Raw genomic sequence first — 17,364 nt, forward strand, 5'->3', positions numbered from 1 at the left:
AAGATTTTCTAGGGAGCTCCCTAGTGGCCTAGCGGTTAGGATTCTGGGCTTTCACTGCTGTGGCCTGGGTTCAATCCCTGGTTGGAAACTGAGATCCCACAAGCCACGCAGCGTGGCCAAAGAAAAAAGAAAAATTTCTAATTCCTCTTGTGACTAGAACTGTATTGTTTAATTTCTGAATTGGGGATTTTCCAGATAACTCTCTGTTATTGATTTCTAGTTTAACTCTTTTGGGGTCAGAGAACATACTTTATGATTCCAGTTCTCTTAAATGTGTTGATGTCTGTTTCATAGCTCAGAACATGTACTATGTACAGTTGGAAAGAAGGTGGTCAAGAGGGTATCCTAAGAAATACTAGGGCTGAAAGTGCCCCACGGGCCAGAGTCAGGCTCCCTGGGGGGAAAACGGGGGCTCTTCTGCCTATAAATGGAGGCTGAAGAAGCAACCTCAAAACTTTCCAATTCCCATTGTTGGACAATGGCTGTATGAGAACCTAAGAAAGGACAACCTTGCAGCCAGGATGTGGACAAGACTCACAAACCAGGATCTGTGCTGAAATGTGACATTCTCACTATCACCATAATGTACAAGTCCTAAGCTGTCACTATAACACCTGGTCCTGGACTGGGGCGTCTGGGGTGGGAGTAATGATGACCACAAGATCACCGGACAGGGCACAGAGAGTGCAGGGAGAAGAAGAAATCTCCCTCTTGGAAGGAGCCTGCAAACACTGTAACAGACAGATAATAAGAAAGACATGCAGCAGAAGCAACAGTCAAGTGATGAGTTCCCTTTAGAGAAAATGAAAATCATAGGACAATCTGAAAATTACTTTAAGGAATAACATCCAGGGCTTCCCTGGTGGTGCAGTGGTTGGGAGTCCGCCTGCTGATGCAGGGGACACGGGTTTGTGTCCCGGTCCGGGAAGATCCCACATGCCGCGGAGTGGCTGGGCCCGTGAGCCATGGCCGCTGAGCCTGCGTGTCCGGAGCCTGTGCTCTGCAACGGGAGAGGCCACAACAGTGAGAGGCCCGCGTACCAGAAAAAAAAAGAGAATAACATCCAGTAGAAGGAACAAGAAATTAGAAAAAAATTTTAAACACCAGAAACCAAACAAGAAGAGGTAAATATGAAAAGATCTAAGTAAAACTCGTGGAAATGAAGAAATATACTCAAAGTAAAATAAATCAGTAGATGAGATAAACCCTAAGCTAGACATAGTGAAAGAGGGTTTGGGGAAAGTTTAATAAGTGCTTTTGGAATGAGGGCTGATTGTAAACCATTAGTGGCTATGGTTGAGTACATACAGCAAAAACTAATGCTAGAAAACTGGTTCTTTTCCATCCCATTAGGGTAATTTTAGAGCATGGTTTGCAGGCTTAACATGGAGAGGAGGGGGGGAAGTCTTTATGTTTTCAGAGAAAAAGAAAAGCCACTTGGGTTACTTTGATGTCATCAGTATAACCCTGCATTTTTTCAATGAAAGGAAGGCAACCAACATTTTGGTATCCATCCTATGTGCCAGGCTCTGTGCTAAGTGCTTTCCTTACGTCTCACAACATCCTATGAGGAAAATAGTGTTATTTTTATTTAACAGGCCTGGAAAAGCTAAGTAACGTGCCCTCAGTCACACAGCTAGTATGTGGTGGGTCCAGAAGAATTCAAGCCAAGGTGAAATTCCTTTTTTTTTTTTTTTTTTTTGGCAGCTTTATTTGCAATAAGCCAAAATCAGAAACATCCCAAAAGTCTGTCAGCAGGTGAAGGCATAAATAAATGACTGTACATCTACAAAGTAGAATACTAGTTTGCAATAAATTGTAATGAACTACTGATGCATGGGTGAATCTCAGAATAAGTACTCTGACTGAAAGAAGCCAGACCAGGGAAAGTTCATATCCTAATGAGTGTGTGCGTGTTTATGTGTGACAGTCATAAGTTGTGCACAGTGCTAGAAAACGAAAAGTAATCTAATAGTGTGTGTTCCTGGTGATGGGGAAGGAAGTGTCAGGGAGAATCGGGGGGAGGGGTTACAAGGGGCATGAGGAAATGTTTCTTATCTTAATTGTGGAGACAATTTCATGGGTCATGTGTCAAAGCATATCAAATTGTGTACTTTAAACACGTGCCTTTTGTTGTATGTCCGTTATACCTCAGTAAAGCTTTTAAAAAATCAAACGAACAAAAACAGAAAGAGCCTCATTGACCTGTGGGACAACATCAAGTCACCAAACCTATATGTAATTGTTGTCACTGAAGAAAAATGAAGTGAGTAAGGGGCAGAAAAATATTTGTGCATTAATGGTAGAAAATGTTCCAATTTTGAGGCAAAACTATTAACTCACAGCTCTAAGAAGTCCTGAATTCCAAGCAGGATACAGAATAAAAGTCTTACTAAAGCCCACCATTAATTAATTGCTTTAAAAACAAAAATAAGTTGACATACTTAAAAGCAGGCTGAAAATAAAAAGATGCATTACAGAAAGGGGAGCAAAGGTAAGAATGACTTTTGTCTTCCTGTCTGCAAAAATTAAAAATAAAACATCTGAAACAATCAGGGCATTGTTGCACAAATTCCAGTTTGTCCCCTAGTGCAGATTATAATAAAACAGAATTAGTAAAATCTACATGTGTTAACCTGCTCTGTGAATGTAGAAAGTCACAGGAAGTTGTAACCTTTTTTTGACAAAATAAAAGAGTATCTACTCAGGAAAATGTCAGTCTGTTTTTATAGATTTGTGTGAACTTGAGAAAAGTGTAAAAAAGATCCAACAGATAATTTTGTTCTCTGTAACCTCTGATGTCTGGGATTGGTGAGGGTTTTGAAAGTAGGGTGATTGATTGTCAACCATTATTCATACACAAGATGAAATTCTAAAGACCATGCTTCACCCACTATACTTCTTATACTTCTACTAACACTCTTTAGAATGATGTGCCTTATTTGCCTACAACAAAAATAAAATAGAACTATCTTCTTGCAATATCACACAAACACTATGAAAATTCAGTAGGAATATGTATGAGAAAGCAACTAATTTTTTGGACGGTCGTATGTATGTGGCATTTTATAATGCATTAGCCCACTTACCACTGAAAACAACCCAGCAGCTTAATATTATAATCACCAATATACAGATGAAGGAGATAAAGTCCAGTGAGCTTATCTATTAAGTGGTGAACCTAGGGTGTGGACCTGAGCTGGAAAGCCTGTGTTCTTTTACCCAACGCTGTTCTCGTGTGCAAATAGAGATAATAATTTTGCTTTTTCTTGTAAAAATTCTCAAGGTATTAACATATTTTTTCCCCAAAATTGAAAATATTTACTCTTCTAGATATTATATGAGGCAATGTCACCCTCTAAAAGTAATGAGGCTGTTGAGTTCCTCAAAAAGGACAGGGGACCAGGATTTGAGTCCTGAAGCAATCAGTAATCACCTGTACTGCTGTGGCATGGATGGGTCACCCAACTTCTTTGGGCTTCTGTTTTCTCATTTTTTTCCTATTGAATAAGGGTATTCCATTAAATGAGCTACAAATTTCCCTCCTGCTCTATAATTCTTTGAATCTAGTGAGTCCCTGAATAGAGTAGCCATAGGCACTTCTTTTTAGTATTATCAGGTAACATATAGGTTAAAAATAACTGAACAATTCTTTATAATAGAATCTAAACCTTAATACGTCAAGTAAGTGACATCACCCTCATTTCTATAAGGTTAAATCGTTAATTCAAGTAAAGTATCTCTTGTCTCTTCATGTTTTTAAATTTTACTACTTTATTTTAGAGCCATATCGCAACTTACATCAGAAATTTATTCTTCATGTGGCCTATTTCAAAGAACCGTATTTTTTTTCTAAGGATCAGCATTGGTCTTGCTAAATGAAGCTTTTCACATCATCACCAGGTTTACCAACTTGGTAAGACTTCCCTCCAAATTTCTACTCTAAAGTGAGATTAACTTCGTATGTTACTTTCAGAGCCAGTTGCTCAGCTACAGTTCCACCGTTTCAAATCATAAATCAAAACTGGATGGCCTGGAAAAAGAACTGAGTAACTTGAATCGTGAATTTGAAACTTTGCAAGAAAAGGTAATGTGTTAGGTCAATAACATTAACTTTTTTTTTTTTTTGCTTTCAGAATACTGTTAGTTTTTTCCTCCCACCAACTCTTACTTTTTGCTCATCAATTTGTTTTTCATATAGGTTCAAATAAATTCCAGAAAAGCTCAAACATTATATAGCAATGTTGATCGGACAACCCAAGGCGCCAAAGAGCTGGACACAAAGATTAAAAATGTCATCCGGAATGTGCATGGTAAGAAGAGTTACTCAGCCCAATTAAACATCTTTTATATTACTTTGTAGCCTTTGTTGTACAAAGAAAAAGTTCAACATTATGAAAAAGAACCTGTAGTGATACTAAAAAACCAATATGAACCCTCCATAAAAATCTCGGCCTTTTTTTTTTTTTAGTAGTCTGCTGGAGTCCAGAATTCCCAGTCCAATAAACTGCTTGATGTTTTCCAGTTCTTGTGAAGCAGATCTCTGGGACAGAAGGAGAAGGAAACAACTTGCCTTTGGACGATTTTTCCAGAAAGCTGGCTGAAGCGGAGCGCATGTTGAGGGAACTGAGGAACCGCAACTTTGGGAAGAACCTGAGGGAAGCAGAAGCTGAAAAAAGAGAGGCTCAGCTTCGTAAGGACCCTCCCAAATTCTTGCATACAGTCCGTTCTAATTGGTTTGAAATACGGTGTGCAGAGTGCAATATCTAGTCACCGGTGCCAGGTGGAGGGGCTCATCCTTTCAGCGTATATTACTGGTAGAGGATCACGTGGTGAAAGTAGGTAGCCCCTTCAGATTACTGAGAAGCCGTAGGACAGAACAACACTTTTTTAATTTATGGAAGTATAGTTGATTTACAATGTTGTGTTAATTTCTGCTGTACAGCAAAGTGATTTCAGTTATACATATATATATACTTTCTTTTTCACGTTACTTTCCATTATGGTTTATCACAGGATATTGAATATAGTTACCTGTACTCTACAGTAGAAGCTTGTTGTTTATCCATCCTATGTATAATAGTTTACATCTACCAATCCCAGACTCTCAATCCTTCCCTCCCTCCCCACTCCTTGGCAATCACAAGTCTCCTCTATGTCTGTGAGTCTGTTTCTTTTTCATAGATATGTTCATTTGTGTCATATTTTAGATTCCACATATAAGTGATATCGCATGGTTTTTTGTCTTTGTTTGGCTTACTTCGCTTAGTATGATAATTTCTAGGTCCATCCATATTGCTGCAAATGGCATTATTTCATTCTTTTTAAAGGCTGAGTAATGTTCCATTGTACATATGTACCACATCTTCTTTATCCATAGAATAGAATATCTTACCATCATGCAAAAAAAAAGTTTCTCCTTAGATATTAGACACTGATACCTCTTGTTCCTTTTTAACTGCATTTTCATTCTTCTTTCATTCATCTCCACTCAGCTCTCTCATATCATTTTTAATGGTCACCTTATCACCATTGAGCTTTTGAATCATACATTGATATTAGCACTACTGTTACCTCCAAAAATGAATATACTAGAAATTAACTGAATATATCTAAAGGTTTGGGTTAGGGGAAAAGCCTCATTAGCTCAAAACTGTAAGAAATAATAATTTGGTGTATATTTTCCCAAATACTGACCTTTATTCTCTAGTAAAATGATGTATCAGTGGTTACAGATAGTAGCAGTTCTCTTTTAGCATTTGTATTGTTTAAATTTAATATTAGCCTTGGCTTTTAGCTGCAAGGAGACAGTGTTAGTAGTAGAAGGAGCATGTACTTTGTGCTCTGCAGGTCAAGTTCAAGTCCCAAGGCTAAAACCTTGTCACCCAATTTCTCAGGCCATCCATTTTCCTATCTGAAACATGAGGATGATAATTACTGTTTTCATGTGGTTGTCGCGAAAGTTAAATGAGACAGTGTGTGTATAACATAACATAAATGCTAGTTTCCTTTCCTGTTCCCTTGCAAGTTCGAGGAAAACCATGAAGTGAGTAGAAACTCAATTCTCCTTCTGTAGTCTTTATAAGTTAGCTTCCAATGTACTCATCTCTCAAGTGGAAAACAAAAAGGTGATGTATTACAGTGCTGACTCGGATAAGGAGCTGGCTGGAAAACCACCAGGTGGAGAACAATGGGCTTGTTAAGAATATGCGAGATTCTTTAAATGAATACGAAGCCAAACTCAGTGACCTCCGTGCCGCGCTACAGGAGGCCAGTACCCAAGCAAAGCAGGCCACCGGCCTCAACCGAGAAAACGAGAGGGCTTTGGAATCCATCAAGGTGAGGTCACGGTCAGAATCTGCATGGTTTGGTTAATGACGAGGATGAGGGAACAGGAATCTTCATCGTTAATAAAGTGGCAGAGCCAGGCAGCTGTCTGTTCAGGAAACCCTAATCAAATAGGAGCGAGGCATTAAATGCAAAATCGAAGTAGTTGCTACTCCTCAGCGGCCAGAAAAGTTTCTGAACTTAAACCACAGAGAAAGCAGAGCAAAGCGCTTCACCCCCACCCCTGGCTGATAGAGTGCTGGACCAATAATGTTGCCAAATAGGTGAGAAATTAATATTGTTATAATTAATTCAAAGGGTACAATGTATGCTCTAAATAACTGACTTTTTGTGTCATATATGTAAACATCATTATCAGAATCACCAGCAAAGGCATTTTAAGCCATTACTTGCTTCATAGGAAATAAGTCAAAATACAGGCCACATGCAGGAGGTGCAATGAGGATTTAAAGCTCGAATTCTATAGTGTGTATTTCAGTGGCGAACACTGTAGGCTAAAACAACAACCAAAGTGTGAGGGGCTATGAAATGACAGTAAGATCAAAGTGGAATAACATAGGACTGAACACCCCCCCCCAAATAAAACGCAAGAATTTCGTAAAAAACAATGACTAATATCTTCACTGATGGTAATAGGGTTAGCTCCCAAAGCCTCTTCAGGTAGTAACACCTCTGTTGGAAGTCACTGATTTTGCCAAGGGGAAGGGAGCAGGGTCCAATTTTACAGGTCCCTGAACTCAGGCAGCCTCCACCCTGGCATCCTGAAGTCCTGTGTATTTCCTTATTGAAGTGTCCCAACATCTTCACTGGGACCGGCATGTAGAGTGTGCTGATGGTTGGTGCTGATTCCCTTAGTTAAAATCCCTCGTTCTGATCCACTAGCCAGAGCTTAATTATATATCCACCTCATGGGCCTGGTTGAGCCCAGTGTAGAAACCTTCTCCAGTGTGACAGCGATTGTTTCATTGGCATGTTGTCTGTGGAAACTACACACCTACACAACAAATTGAGCTGATGTCTCATGGCTTTGGAGTTTCCTAGATGACCTTTAAGTGCAAGAAGACATTCTGACTCTGAAACTACTTCTATGCTGTTGTCCAGTAAATATGCCTGTGCCTTCTGACGATACATCATGAAGCTCACAGACATTCTTTTTATTCTCTCCAGAGACAAGTTAAAGAAATGAATTCCCTCCAGAGTGACTTCACCAAGCATCTAGCCACTGCAGACTCTTCCTTACTGCAAACTAATGTTGCCTTGGAGCTGATGAGTAAAAGCCATGAGGTAGAGGCAAAACTGTTTCTCTGGAAAATCAAAAAGCATTTAAATTATGTTTCGAGGAAACTATGAGATCGGCTAACCAATTTTTTCTCCAATATATGTCTTTTAGGTGGAAGAAAATATACCAGGTGGTTAAGAGTGGTTGTCCCTTGCGGGGGGGGGGGGGGGTGAATGATGTATCTTCTCTATATCTATCTCTATTATCTAATTTGCCTGCAGTGAGTGAATGTTGCTTTTGTGATAACGAAAAAAAATGTGGTGCTATTTTTAAAATATCATTTTCATCTCTAAGATGAATAAGGTCTGAGGATCTAATGTAAAGCAATATGACTCTAGTCATATACATATACATACATATACATACGTACGTATACATATACATACATATACATATGACTCTAGTCATATACATATTCATATACAACACTATATTGTATAATTGAAATTCGCTAAAAGAGAATTTAAATGTTCTCACCCCCACTCCCAAAAAAGTTAAGAGGATAAAATATGAGCTGATTGATGTGCTAACTCAGTGGGGGAATCCTTTCACAATGTATGTGTATATCAAATCATCACTTCGTGCACTTTAAATACCTTACAATCGTATGTCAGTTATACCTCAGTAAAGCTGAAAAACAATTAAAAAATAAAATAAAATATCAGGCATACATTATTAACAGAAGACATTTAGGACTGGTAAAAGATGGACAACATTTCTTAGCAGCCCATTGGTCATTTTGAAAATATCTTTTATTATCGCTATTTCTAAATCAGAAAAAAGGTATTTTGGTTTAGTGCAGCTATACACTAATGAGAATAATGAGCTTTTATAAAATCTATCAAAGTGGGTACCCACCATATGGAAAATGTTCAAAATGGTGGTAAAACTTGGGAGAATATTATCAGTGTCAATATCTCAAGTAACCAAGGAATAATTGGTGCGCTGAGCGGGCTCAGAAAACAGTTTCTCATTGTTGCTTCCTGGAAACGTCATTTACGACAGAGGTCAAGAAAATGGCATATACGTGCTTTGCTTAAGTTGACACTACCTCTTGTTTACTTGGAAAATATAGGAATATGAAAAACTAGCTGTCACCTTAAATGAAGCAAGACACGAACTAAGTGACAAAGTGAGAGAACTTTCCAAATCGTCCAGTAAAGCATCCCTGGTGGGGGAGGCAGAGAAGCATGCGCAGTCTTTACAGGAGCTGGCGAGGCAGCTGGAGGAGTGAGTGGCTGGCCTGACGGGTCTAACTGCAGGGGCCGCTGGAGCCTGGTGGGAAGGCCTCTCAGGGGGAGTGGGGTCTCCAGACCGGGTGGAGGGCGACACCCAGGGCCCAGTTCCGAACCCGACCAGCCGCAGGGGCCTGATTCCCAGCTGCATCTTTGGGGCAGAGCTGCAGAGCTTGCAGCCCCAAGTCTCCATCTGTCAAATGAATCGGGAGGTTAGGGGGCTCAGCTGCAGGCAGGGGGGCCACTGGAGCCCTCTCCTGTACCATTTTCTAGGATCAAGAGGAACACCAGTGGGGATGAGCTGGTACGCTGTGCCGTGGACGCTGCCACCGCCTATGAGAACATCCTCAATGCCATCAAAGCAGCCGAGGACGCAGCGGACAAGGCCACCAGCGCGTCTGAGGCTGCCCTCCAGGTGAGCACCTGCACTGGTACCTTCTCTCCAGGCACTCTGGAGACGACTCATTTTCCTATCTTCTTTCTGCGTGCACCAAGGAATAGAAAAAAGCATTATTTTAGACCAGAATTTGTTATATAGAATAGACTCGAACTTGCTCTAGATATAAGTCATTTCTGTATATACTTGGCTGTTTGATAAATGTAGCCCACTTTTAAAAATCATTTGTAAAACCAGATAGAAATCACACTGATTATTGATTTTGAACCATGAAAGTGTTATACCCTGCTTCTTACCAGATATGTTTTTATGCTGTGACTGAGTATTGAGCATTAACATTTACCAAAGAAGAGAAATTTTTGTACACAATTTTATAACCATTTATTTCCTGTCATTTGTCTTACACCTGGGCATGTCTGTGGAGTCCTATGGTATCTTAAATGCATCATATAATATTCCTAGGTCTAAAAATAAAGAACAAATTATTAACTATGAGAGAATTAGGGGACAGACCTCAGAAGGTTGAAGATTTTTATCTCCCGAAGATTAAAAGCCTAAAAACATTTTAGCTCTGTCCTCCATTATTGCAGAGGGTATTGTACAAGTGACAGTGAGAAAATGAGAAGGTGTCACACAATTTGTCATTATATCAGCAGAGATGGGTCCGCCTCCCTAAGCCACAGACGTCTTCTTAGAGCCCTGACTGTATCTTTTAAGGAACAGTCTTTTTAAACCTCCTCCTTACCTTCTAACCTCATTCTTTAAAGATAAGGGCTTTGGGGTAGGATGAAAACTCTTACACTATATTTCCTAAGGTGTATCACATTTAAAGCTGATAAACACTTTGCTTTCAGACAGTGATAAAGGAAGATGTTCCAAGAAAAGCTAAAACCCTGAGTTCCAACAGCGATAAACTGTTAAATGAAGCCAAGATAACCCAGAAGAAGCTACAGCAAGGTACTGAGGGTTAGGGTGGAGGCTGGGATAGTCAAAGACTTGGAAACAACCTATGAGACCAGGAGAGGCAGCCCTAGAAGCAAACGCACTTCTTGAATCTCAGTGTCCATGCAAATGATACTTTGCAAACTCATAGCTGGGATGTGTCTACCCAATATTCTAACATATACCAAATTAACTAGAACCTCATAAATCTAAGTAAATCTTGAGGCTGATAGGCCTGTTTCGGCCTGGCCTTGGGTTTGGGGAGGGGATTCTTAGTTTAATCCCGTGTGGACCCACATAGCATTGAGGTATGTACAGTGCTGCTTTCTTACTTAAGGCCCAGGTAATTAGTTTCAGGTCATTAGAGCAACTGCTTCAAAATTTCTTAAGCCCTAAAATCTTAGCAACTGAAAGTACCAAAAATCACTACCACTATGGGGCATGAAGATTTTTAAATTTTTGTCTTTGAACTTTTTCTACTTATTTAATTTGATTTTTTTAAAAAATAATTAAACCGTCTCGATCTCACCAAATTCCTGTGTTCAGAAAATGCTGTGTCTTGATTTTCTCTGGTCTCCTGTGGTCATTCGTAGCTGAGCAGCCATCCAAGCTCATAGCCCTCACTTACCTTCTTAATCCTTTCAAAGCAGTTAGATGCCTTCTACCAGTAAATAAATATATTTATTTATTTATCTTTTTTCATTTTTAAAAATTAAAATGAGTTATTACACCTCTCCCTTTCCTCATGTGCATTTCCAAGGAGCCTGGTAACACGGGCTCTATATGCTCCTGGCCTCTGTAACTGGAGGACCTGTGGGTCTAGGTGCATGCAGTGGGCATCTCGGGGATGACTGCTAAGATGCAGGTCTGCTCAATGCTGTGCAGACCTTGGCTACTTCAGGGGTCACCAATACCCACAGATGATCAAGATCTTTAGGGTAATTGCCTCTTGCTGCTTTATTTTATTTTAGAAATCAGTCCGGCTCTCAGCAACCTGCAGCAAACTCTGAAAATTATGACCGTTCAGAAAGGGCTGGTAGACACCAATCTCACGACCATCCGCGATGATCTTCGTGGGATACAGAGAGGTCAGCAGCTCCCTAACCCACTGGACTTGGCTTCTTTTGTCAAGCATTTTAGATACTTACCCCTCCCTGTTTGTGTGTGCATTAGATGACATTGATGGTATAATCAATAGTGCAAAGAGCATGGTCAGAAATGCCAACGACATCACAAATGATGTTCTAGATGGGCTCAACCCCATTCAGACAGACGTGGAAAGAATTAAGGATACCTATGGGAGCACCAGGAGTGAAGACTTCAACAAGGCTCTCACCGATGCAGATAATTCAGGTAGCAGGCATTCTCTGCCCTGGACATATTATCCATTTTCTCCATCAGTATGTGCTTTGGTCAGTTTTAATTTTTCCCTGGTAAAGTCTGATCTTAGAAATTAAAATACTAAAAACAACTTCACATAATCCATTCAGAGAGTATGGCTATTCTGTTAGTGAAAAGGACCAAGTAGGATTTTTGAAAAAAATCCATGAACATTGCTATTGATTTTCCCTTTTATAGAGTGGAGATATAGGTCCCTGAATTATGAGGAATTGAATTATTATTAATATTAAAGATCAAAAAGCAAAGATTTATTTTTTATAGTGGTCAAGAAAGATGATTTGATATCTAGATTGCAGAATCAGATCCATGATGTATTTATATAGAAATATGTATAATATATATTTCTATAATATAGAAACTGTATTACCTGATTCTGAGTCATCCTGTCCAACGTTTGGGACCCAGACATACCACTTGACAAGTACTATCAATGAGAACATCTGTATTTAACCTTTTCTCAACTCACAATGATAAATTTCTGTTTTGTAATCTCACCAACAGTAAAGAAATTAACCAGCAAACTGCCTGATCTTTTGAGCAAGATTGAAAGTATCAACCAACAGCTGTTGCCACTGGGCAACATCTCTGACAACATGGACCGCATACGGGAGCTAATTCAGCAGGCCAGAGATGCTGCGAATAAGGTGGGTGTGTCCCCACATTGCCAGGCACCAAGGCTCATTCTTTGATAAGTTACTCCATTCATTAGGAAAGGAAAGGTATCTATGTGCTCAAGAACTGGTTGTCTGTCTTTTTATTTATTTTTTGGCTGCGTTGCGTCTTTGTTGCTGTGCGCAAGCTTTCTCTGGTTGAGGCGAGCGGGGGCCACTCTTTGTTGTGGTGCGTGAGCTTCTTACTGTGGTGGCTTCTCTCGTTGCGGAGCATGGGCTCTAGGCGCGCGGGCTTCAGTAGCTGTGGTGCGTGGGCTTGGTAGTTGCGGCTCACCGGCTCTAGAGCACATGCTCAGTAGTTGTGGTGTACGGGCTTAGTTGCTCCGCAGCATGTGAGATCTTCCTGGGCCCGGAATCGAACCTGTGTCCCCTCCATTGGCAGGCAGATTCTCAACCACTGCGCCCAAGTCCCCTGGTTGTCTTTCTTGCCATAATTCTTTGGTTGCTCCCAATGTGCAAGTTCATTTCCTCCTGTCATCCTTCAAAAGTACACGTCATCTTCATCCCTTAGATGATCTGGTACATCAAGGACCTGGAGCAGTTTCCTTCTCACTGACTCATGCAGACAGGAAGCAGGATTCTCCTCCAGGCTCCAGTTGGTAAAGTGTTATTGCAAGTTCGAGTAAGGGTTCTGTGATTGGAACGTGCAGATGTGATACTGAACAAGACCTACCTTCTCATTTTAACTTGGAAGTTGTAGAATCCACTTTTATTGAGGATGGAGGAATGGTTCCTACCAACATGAGCAGTGTTCTGAATAGGAGATTACAGCAATTTTCCTTCATTGGAAAATTCCATCAGCCTTTCTAATTTTAATCTAACATTATTTACTTGAATTCCTTACGCTTCTCCCTCACAATTTGTTTTATCCTAAAATAATGTAAATGAAATATCTTGTATTTTTCAGCCACCTCCCTATGAGATATTTGGAGATAGAGAGTTGGAAAGCCAAGTCAGAATATCACTGCCCTGGAGGCACCATGGTTGATTTCCAGGCTCAATATTACGTCTTTTGAGCCTCAAAAGCTGCCTTTTCTTTTAGGAAAGAGAATGACTCCCAACACAAAATTTTTAGCAGAAAAACAAAGAGCCTAAGGCACAGTTTGGCAGAAACTACCCTCTTCATACCCATACGCATCTTATAAAAAGCAAATGAAAAAGCATGTTTCTAGCTTTTGCCCTTCTGTGTTCATTCACTGATTTACTGAACATACTCTGAAGTGTATAAATAGTACAGTGGCTTAGAACTGGTTAACCGAGGCAGACTGCCTTGTTTTGATCTCTGCTCTGTCACTTACGAAAATAAGACTAGTTACAGTTTATAGATAAATGATATTTAGTAAAAATATTAAAACACACATGAGAAGCAGGGCATGGGAGTCCAAATCCAGCATAGTGGTGACCTCTGAGAAGGGAGAGCAGACTGGGAACAGGGTGGGATACATGATGGGATTCAGTCATAGCAGTAATGCTTAATTTCTTAAGAAGGTCGTGCATATGCAGGTGTAGTCTCTTTTTTTGTGTTCATAAAATGTTTTTTTTGAAATTTATTTATTTTTTATACAGCAGGTTCTTATTAGTTATCAATTTAATACATATTAGTGTATATATGTCAATCCTAATCTCCCAATTCATCACACCCCACCACCGCTTTCCCCCCTTGGTGTCCATACTTTTGTTCTCTACATCTGTGTCTCTATTTCTGCCCTGCAAACCGGTTCATCTGTACCATTTTTCTAGGTTGCACATATATGCATTAATATACGATATTTGTTTTTCTCTTTCTGACTTACTTCACTCTGTATGACAGTCTCTAGATCCAGCCACATCTCTACAAATAACCCAATTTCGTTCCTTTTTATGGCTGAGTAACATTCCATTGTATATATGTACCACATCTTCTTTATCCATTCGTCTGTCGATGGGCATTTAGGTTGCTTCCATGACCTGGCTATTGTAAATAGTGCTGCAGTGAACACTGGGGTGCATGTGTCTTTTTGAATTATGGTTTTCTCATGGTATATGCCCAGTAGTGGGATTGCTGGGTCATATGGTAATTCTGTTTTTAGTTTTTTAAGGAACCTCCATACTGTTCTCCATAGTTGGCTGTATCAATTTACATTCCCACCAACAGCACAAGAGTGTTCCCATTTCTCCACACCCTCTCCACCATTTGTTGTTTGTAGATTTTCTGATGATGCCCATTCTAACTGGTGTGAGGTGATACCTCATTGTAGTTTTGATTTGCATTTCTCTAATAATTAGTGATGTTGAGCAGCTTTTCAAGTGCTTCTTGGCCATCTGTATGGCTTCTTTGGAGAAATGTCTATTTAGGTCTTCTGTCCATTTTTTGATTGGGTTGTTTGGTTTTGTAATATTGAGCTGCATGGGCTGTTTATATATTTTGGAGATTAATCCTTTGTCCATTGATTCATTTACAAATATTTTCTCCCATTCTGAGGGTTGTCTTTATGTCTTGTTTATGATTTCCTTTGCTGTGCAAAAGCTTTTACGTTTCATTAGGTCCCATTTGTTTATTTTTGTTTTTATTTCCATTACTCTAGGAAGTAGATCAAAAAAGATCTTGCTGTGATTTATGTTAAAGAGTGTCCTTCCTATGTTTTCCTCTAAGAGTTTTATAGTGTCCGGTCTTATATTTAGGTCCCTAATCCATTTTGAGTTTATTTTTGTGTATGGTGTTAGGGGGTGTTCTAATTCTTTTACATGTAGCTGTCCAGTTTTCCCAGCACCACTTATTGAAGAGATTGTCTTTTCTCCATTGTATATCCTTGCCTCCTTTGTCATAGATTAGTTGACCATAGGTGCATGGGTTTATCTCTGGGATTTCTATCCTGTTCCATTGATCTACATTTCTGTTTTTGTGACAGTACCATACTGTCTTGATTACAGTAGGTTTGTAGTATAGTCTGAAGTCAGGGAGTCTGAGTCCTCCAGCTCCACTTTTTTCCCTCAAGACTGCTTTGGCTATTTGGGGTCTTTTGTGTCTCCATACAAATTTTAAGATCTTTTTGTTCTAGTTCTGTAAAAAATGCCGTTGGTAATTTGATAGGGATTGCATTGAATCTGTAGATTGCTTTGGGTAGTATAGTCATTTTCACAATATTTATTCTTCCAATCCAAGAATATGGTATATCTCTCCATCTGTTGGTATCATCTTTAATTTCTTTCATCAGTGTCTTATAGTTTTCTGCATACAGGTCTTTTGTCTCCTTAGGTAGGTTTATTCCTAGGTATTTTATTCTTTTTGTTGCAATGGTAAATGGGAGTGTTCCCTTAATTTCTCTTTCAGATTTTTCATCCTTAGTGTATAGGAATGCAAGAGATTTCTGTGCATTAATTTTGTATCCTGCAACTTTACCAAATTCATTGATTAGCTCTAGAAGTTTTCTGGTGGCATCTTTATGATTCTCTAGGTATAGTATCATGTCACCTGCAAACAGTGACAGTTTTACTTCTTCTTTTCCAATTTGTATTCCTTTTATTTCTTTTTCTTCTCTGATTGCCGTGGCTAGGACTTCCAAAACTATGTTGAATAATAGTGGTCAGAGTGGACATCCTTATCTTGCTCCTGATCTTAGAGGAAATGGTTTCAGTTTTTCACCATTGAGAATGATGTTTGCTGTGGGTTTGTGATATATGGCCTTTATTATGTTGAGGTAGGTTCCCTTTGTGCCCACTTCCTGGAGAGTTTTTATCATAAATGGGTGTTGAATTTTGTCAAAAGCTTTTCTGCATCTATTTAGATGATCATATGGTTTTTCTCCTTCAATTTTTTAATATGGTGTATCACATTGATTGATTTGCATATACTGAAGAATCCTTGCATACCTGGGATAAATCCCACTTGATCATGGTGTATGATCCTTTTAATGTGTTGCTGGATTCTGTTTGCTGGTATTTTGTTGAGGATTTTTGCATCTATGTTCATGAGTGCTATTGGTCTGTAATTTTCTTTTTTTGTAGTGTCTTTGTCTGGTTTTGGTATCAGGGTGATGGTGGCCTCATAGAATGAGTTTGGGAGTGTTCCTTCCTCTGCAATTTTTTGGAAGAGTTTGAGAAGGATGGTTGTTATCTCTTCTCTATATGTTTGATAGAATTCACCTGTGAAGCCATCTATTCCTGGACTTTTGTTTGTTGGAAGATTTTTAAAGACAGTTTCAATTTCAGTGCTTGTGATTGGTCTGTTCATATTTTCTATTTCTTCCTGGTTCAGTCTTGAAGGTTATACCTTTCTAAGAATTTGTCCATTTCTTCTAGGTTGTCCATTTTATTGGCATAGAATTGCTTGTAGTAGTCTCTTAGGATGCTTTGTATTTCTGCTGTAACTTCTCCTTTTTCATTTCTAATTTTATTGATTTGAGTCCTCTCCCTCTTTTTCTTGATGAGTCTGGCTCATGGTTTATCAATTTTGTTTATCTTCTCGAAGAACCAGCTTTTAGTTTTATTGATCTTTGCTATTGTTTTTTTTTGTTTCTATTTCATTTATTTCTGCTCTCGTCTTTATGATTTCCCTCCTTCTACTAACTTTAGGTTTTGTTTGTTCTTCTTTCCCTAGTTCCTTTAGGTGTAAGGTTAGATTGTTTATTTGAGATTTTTCTTGTTTCTTGAGGTAGGCTTGTATAGCTATAAACTTCCCTCTTATAACTGCTTCTGCTGCATCCCATAGGCTTTGGATCATTGTGTTTTCATTGTAATTTGTCTCTAGGTATTTTTTGATTCCCTCTTTGATTTCCTCAGTGATCTCTTGGTTATTTAGTAATGTATTGTTTAGCCTCCATGTGTTTGTACTTTTTACATATTTTTCCCTGTAATTGATTTCTAATCTCATAGTGTTGTGGTCAGAAAAGTTGCTTGATATGATTTCAATTTTCTTAAATTTACTGAGGCTTGATTTGTGACCCAAGATGTGAACTATCCTGGAGAATGTTCCATGCGCACTTGAGAAGAAAGTGTAATCTGCTGTTTTTGGATGGAATGTCCTATAAATATCAATTAAATCTATCTGGTCTGTTGTGTCATTTAAAGCTTGTGTTTCCTTATTAATTTTCTGTTTGGATGATCTGTCCATTG

At 39.1% G+C, this 17,364-nt stretch overlaps 1 protein-coding gene across 9 annotated transcripts in view; it reads left to right on the forward strand.

The window, feature by feature from the left end:
* The window catches only part of LAMA3 (laminin subunit alpha 3), a 241,787-nt gene that overhangs the window by 185,969 nt on the left and 38,454 nt on the right, over positions 1 to 17,364 (forward strand). For all 9 annotated transcript variants that reach the window (XR_004521554.2, XR_004521553.2, XR_012325354.1 and 6 more), the window contains 11 exons: positions 3,977 to 4,087; positions 4,202 to 4,313; positions 4,526 to 4,693; positions 6,143 to 6,339; positions 7,516 to 7,632; positions 8,703 to 8,857; positions 9,136 to 9,277; positions 10,114 to 10,216; positions 11,173 to 11,289; positions 11,375 to 11,554; positions 12,104 to 12,246. Coding sequence is in view for 6 of the 9 variants with exons in the window: in XM_073790597.1 (XP_073646698.1) it covers positions 3,977 to 4,087; positions 4,202 to 4,313; positions 4,526 to 4,693; positions 6,143 to 6,339; positions 7,516 to 7,632; positions 8,703 to 8,857; positions 9,136 to 9,277; positions 10,114 to 10,216; positions 11,173 to 11,289; positions 11,375 to 11,554; positions 12,104 to 12,246 (1,545 nt within the window). In the remaining 3 variants the exon portion in view is untranslated. The remainder of the gene's footprint in view (positions 1 to 3,976; positions 4,088 to 4,201; positions 4,314 to 4,525; positions 4,694 to 6,142; positions 6,340 to 7,515; positions 7,633 to 8,702; positions 8,858 to 9,135; positions 9,278 to 10,113; positions 10,217 to 11,172; positions 11,290 to 11,374; positions 11,555 to 12,103; positions 12,247 to 17,364) is intronic.

The sequence above is a fragment of the Tursiops truncatus genome, chromosome 13 (assembly GCF_011762595.2).
Source record: "Tursiops truncatus isolate mTurTru1 chromosome 13, mTurTru1.mat.Y, whole genome shotgun sequence".
NCBI lineage: Eukaryota > Metazoa > Chordata > Mammalia > Artiodactyla > Delphinidae > Tursiops > Tursiops truncatus.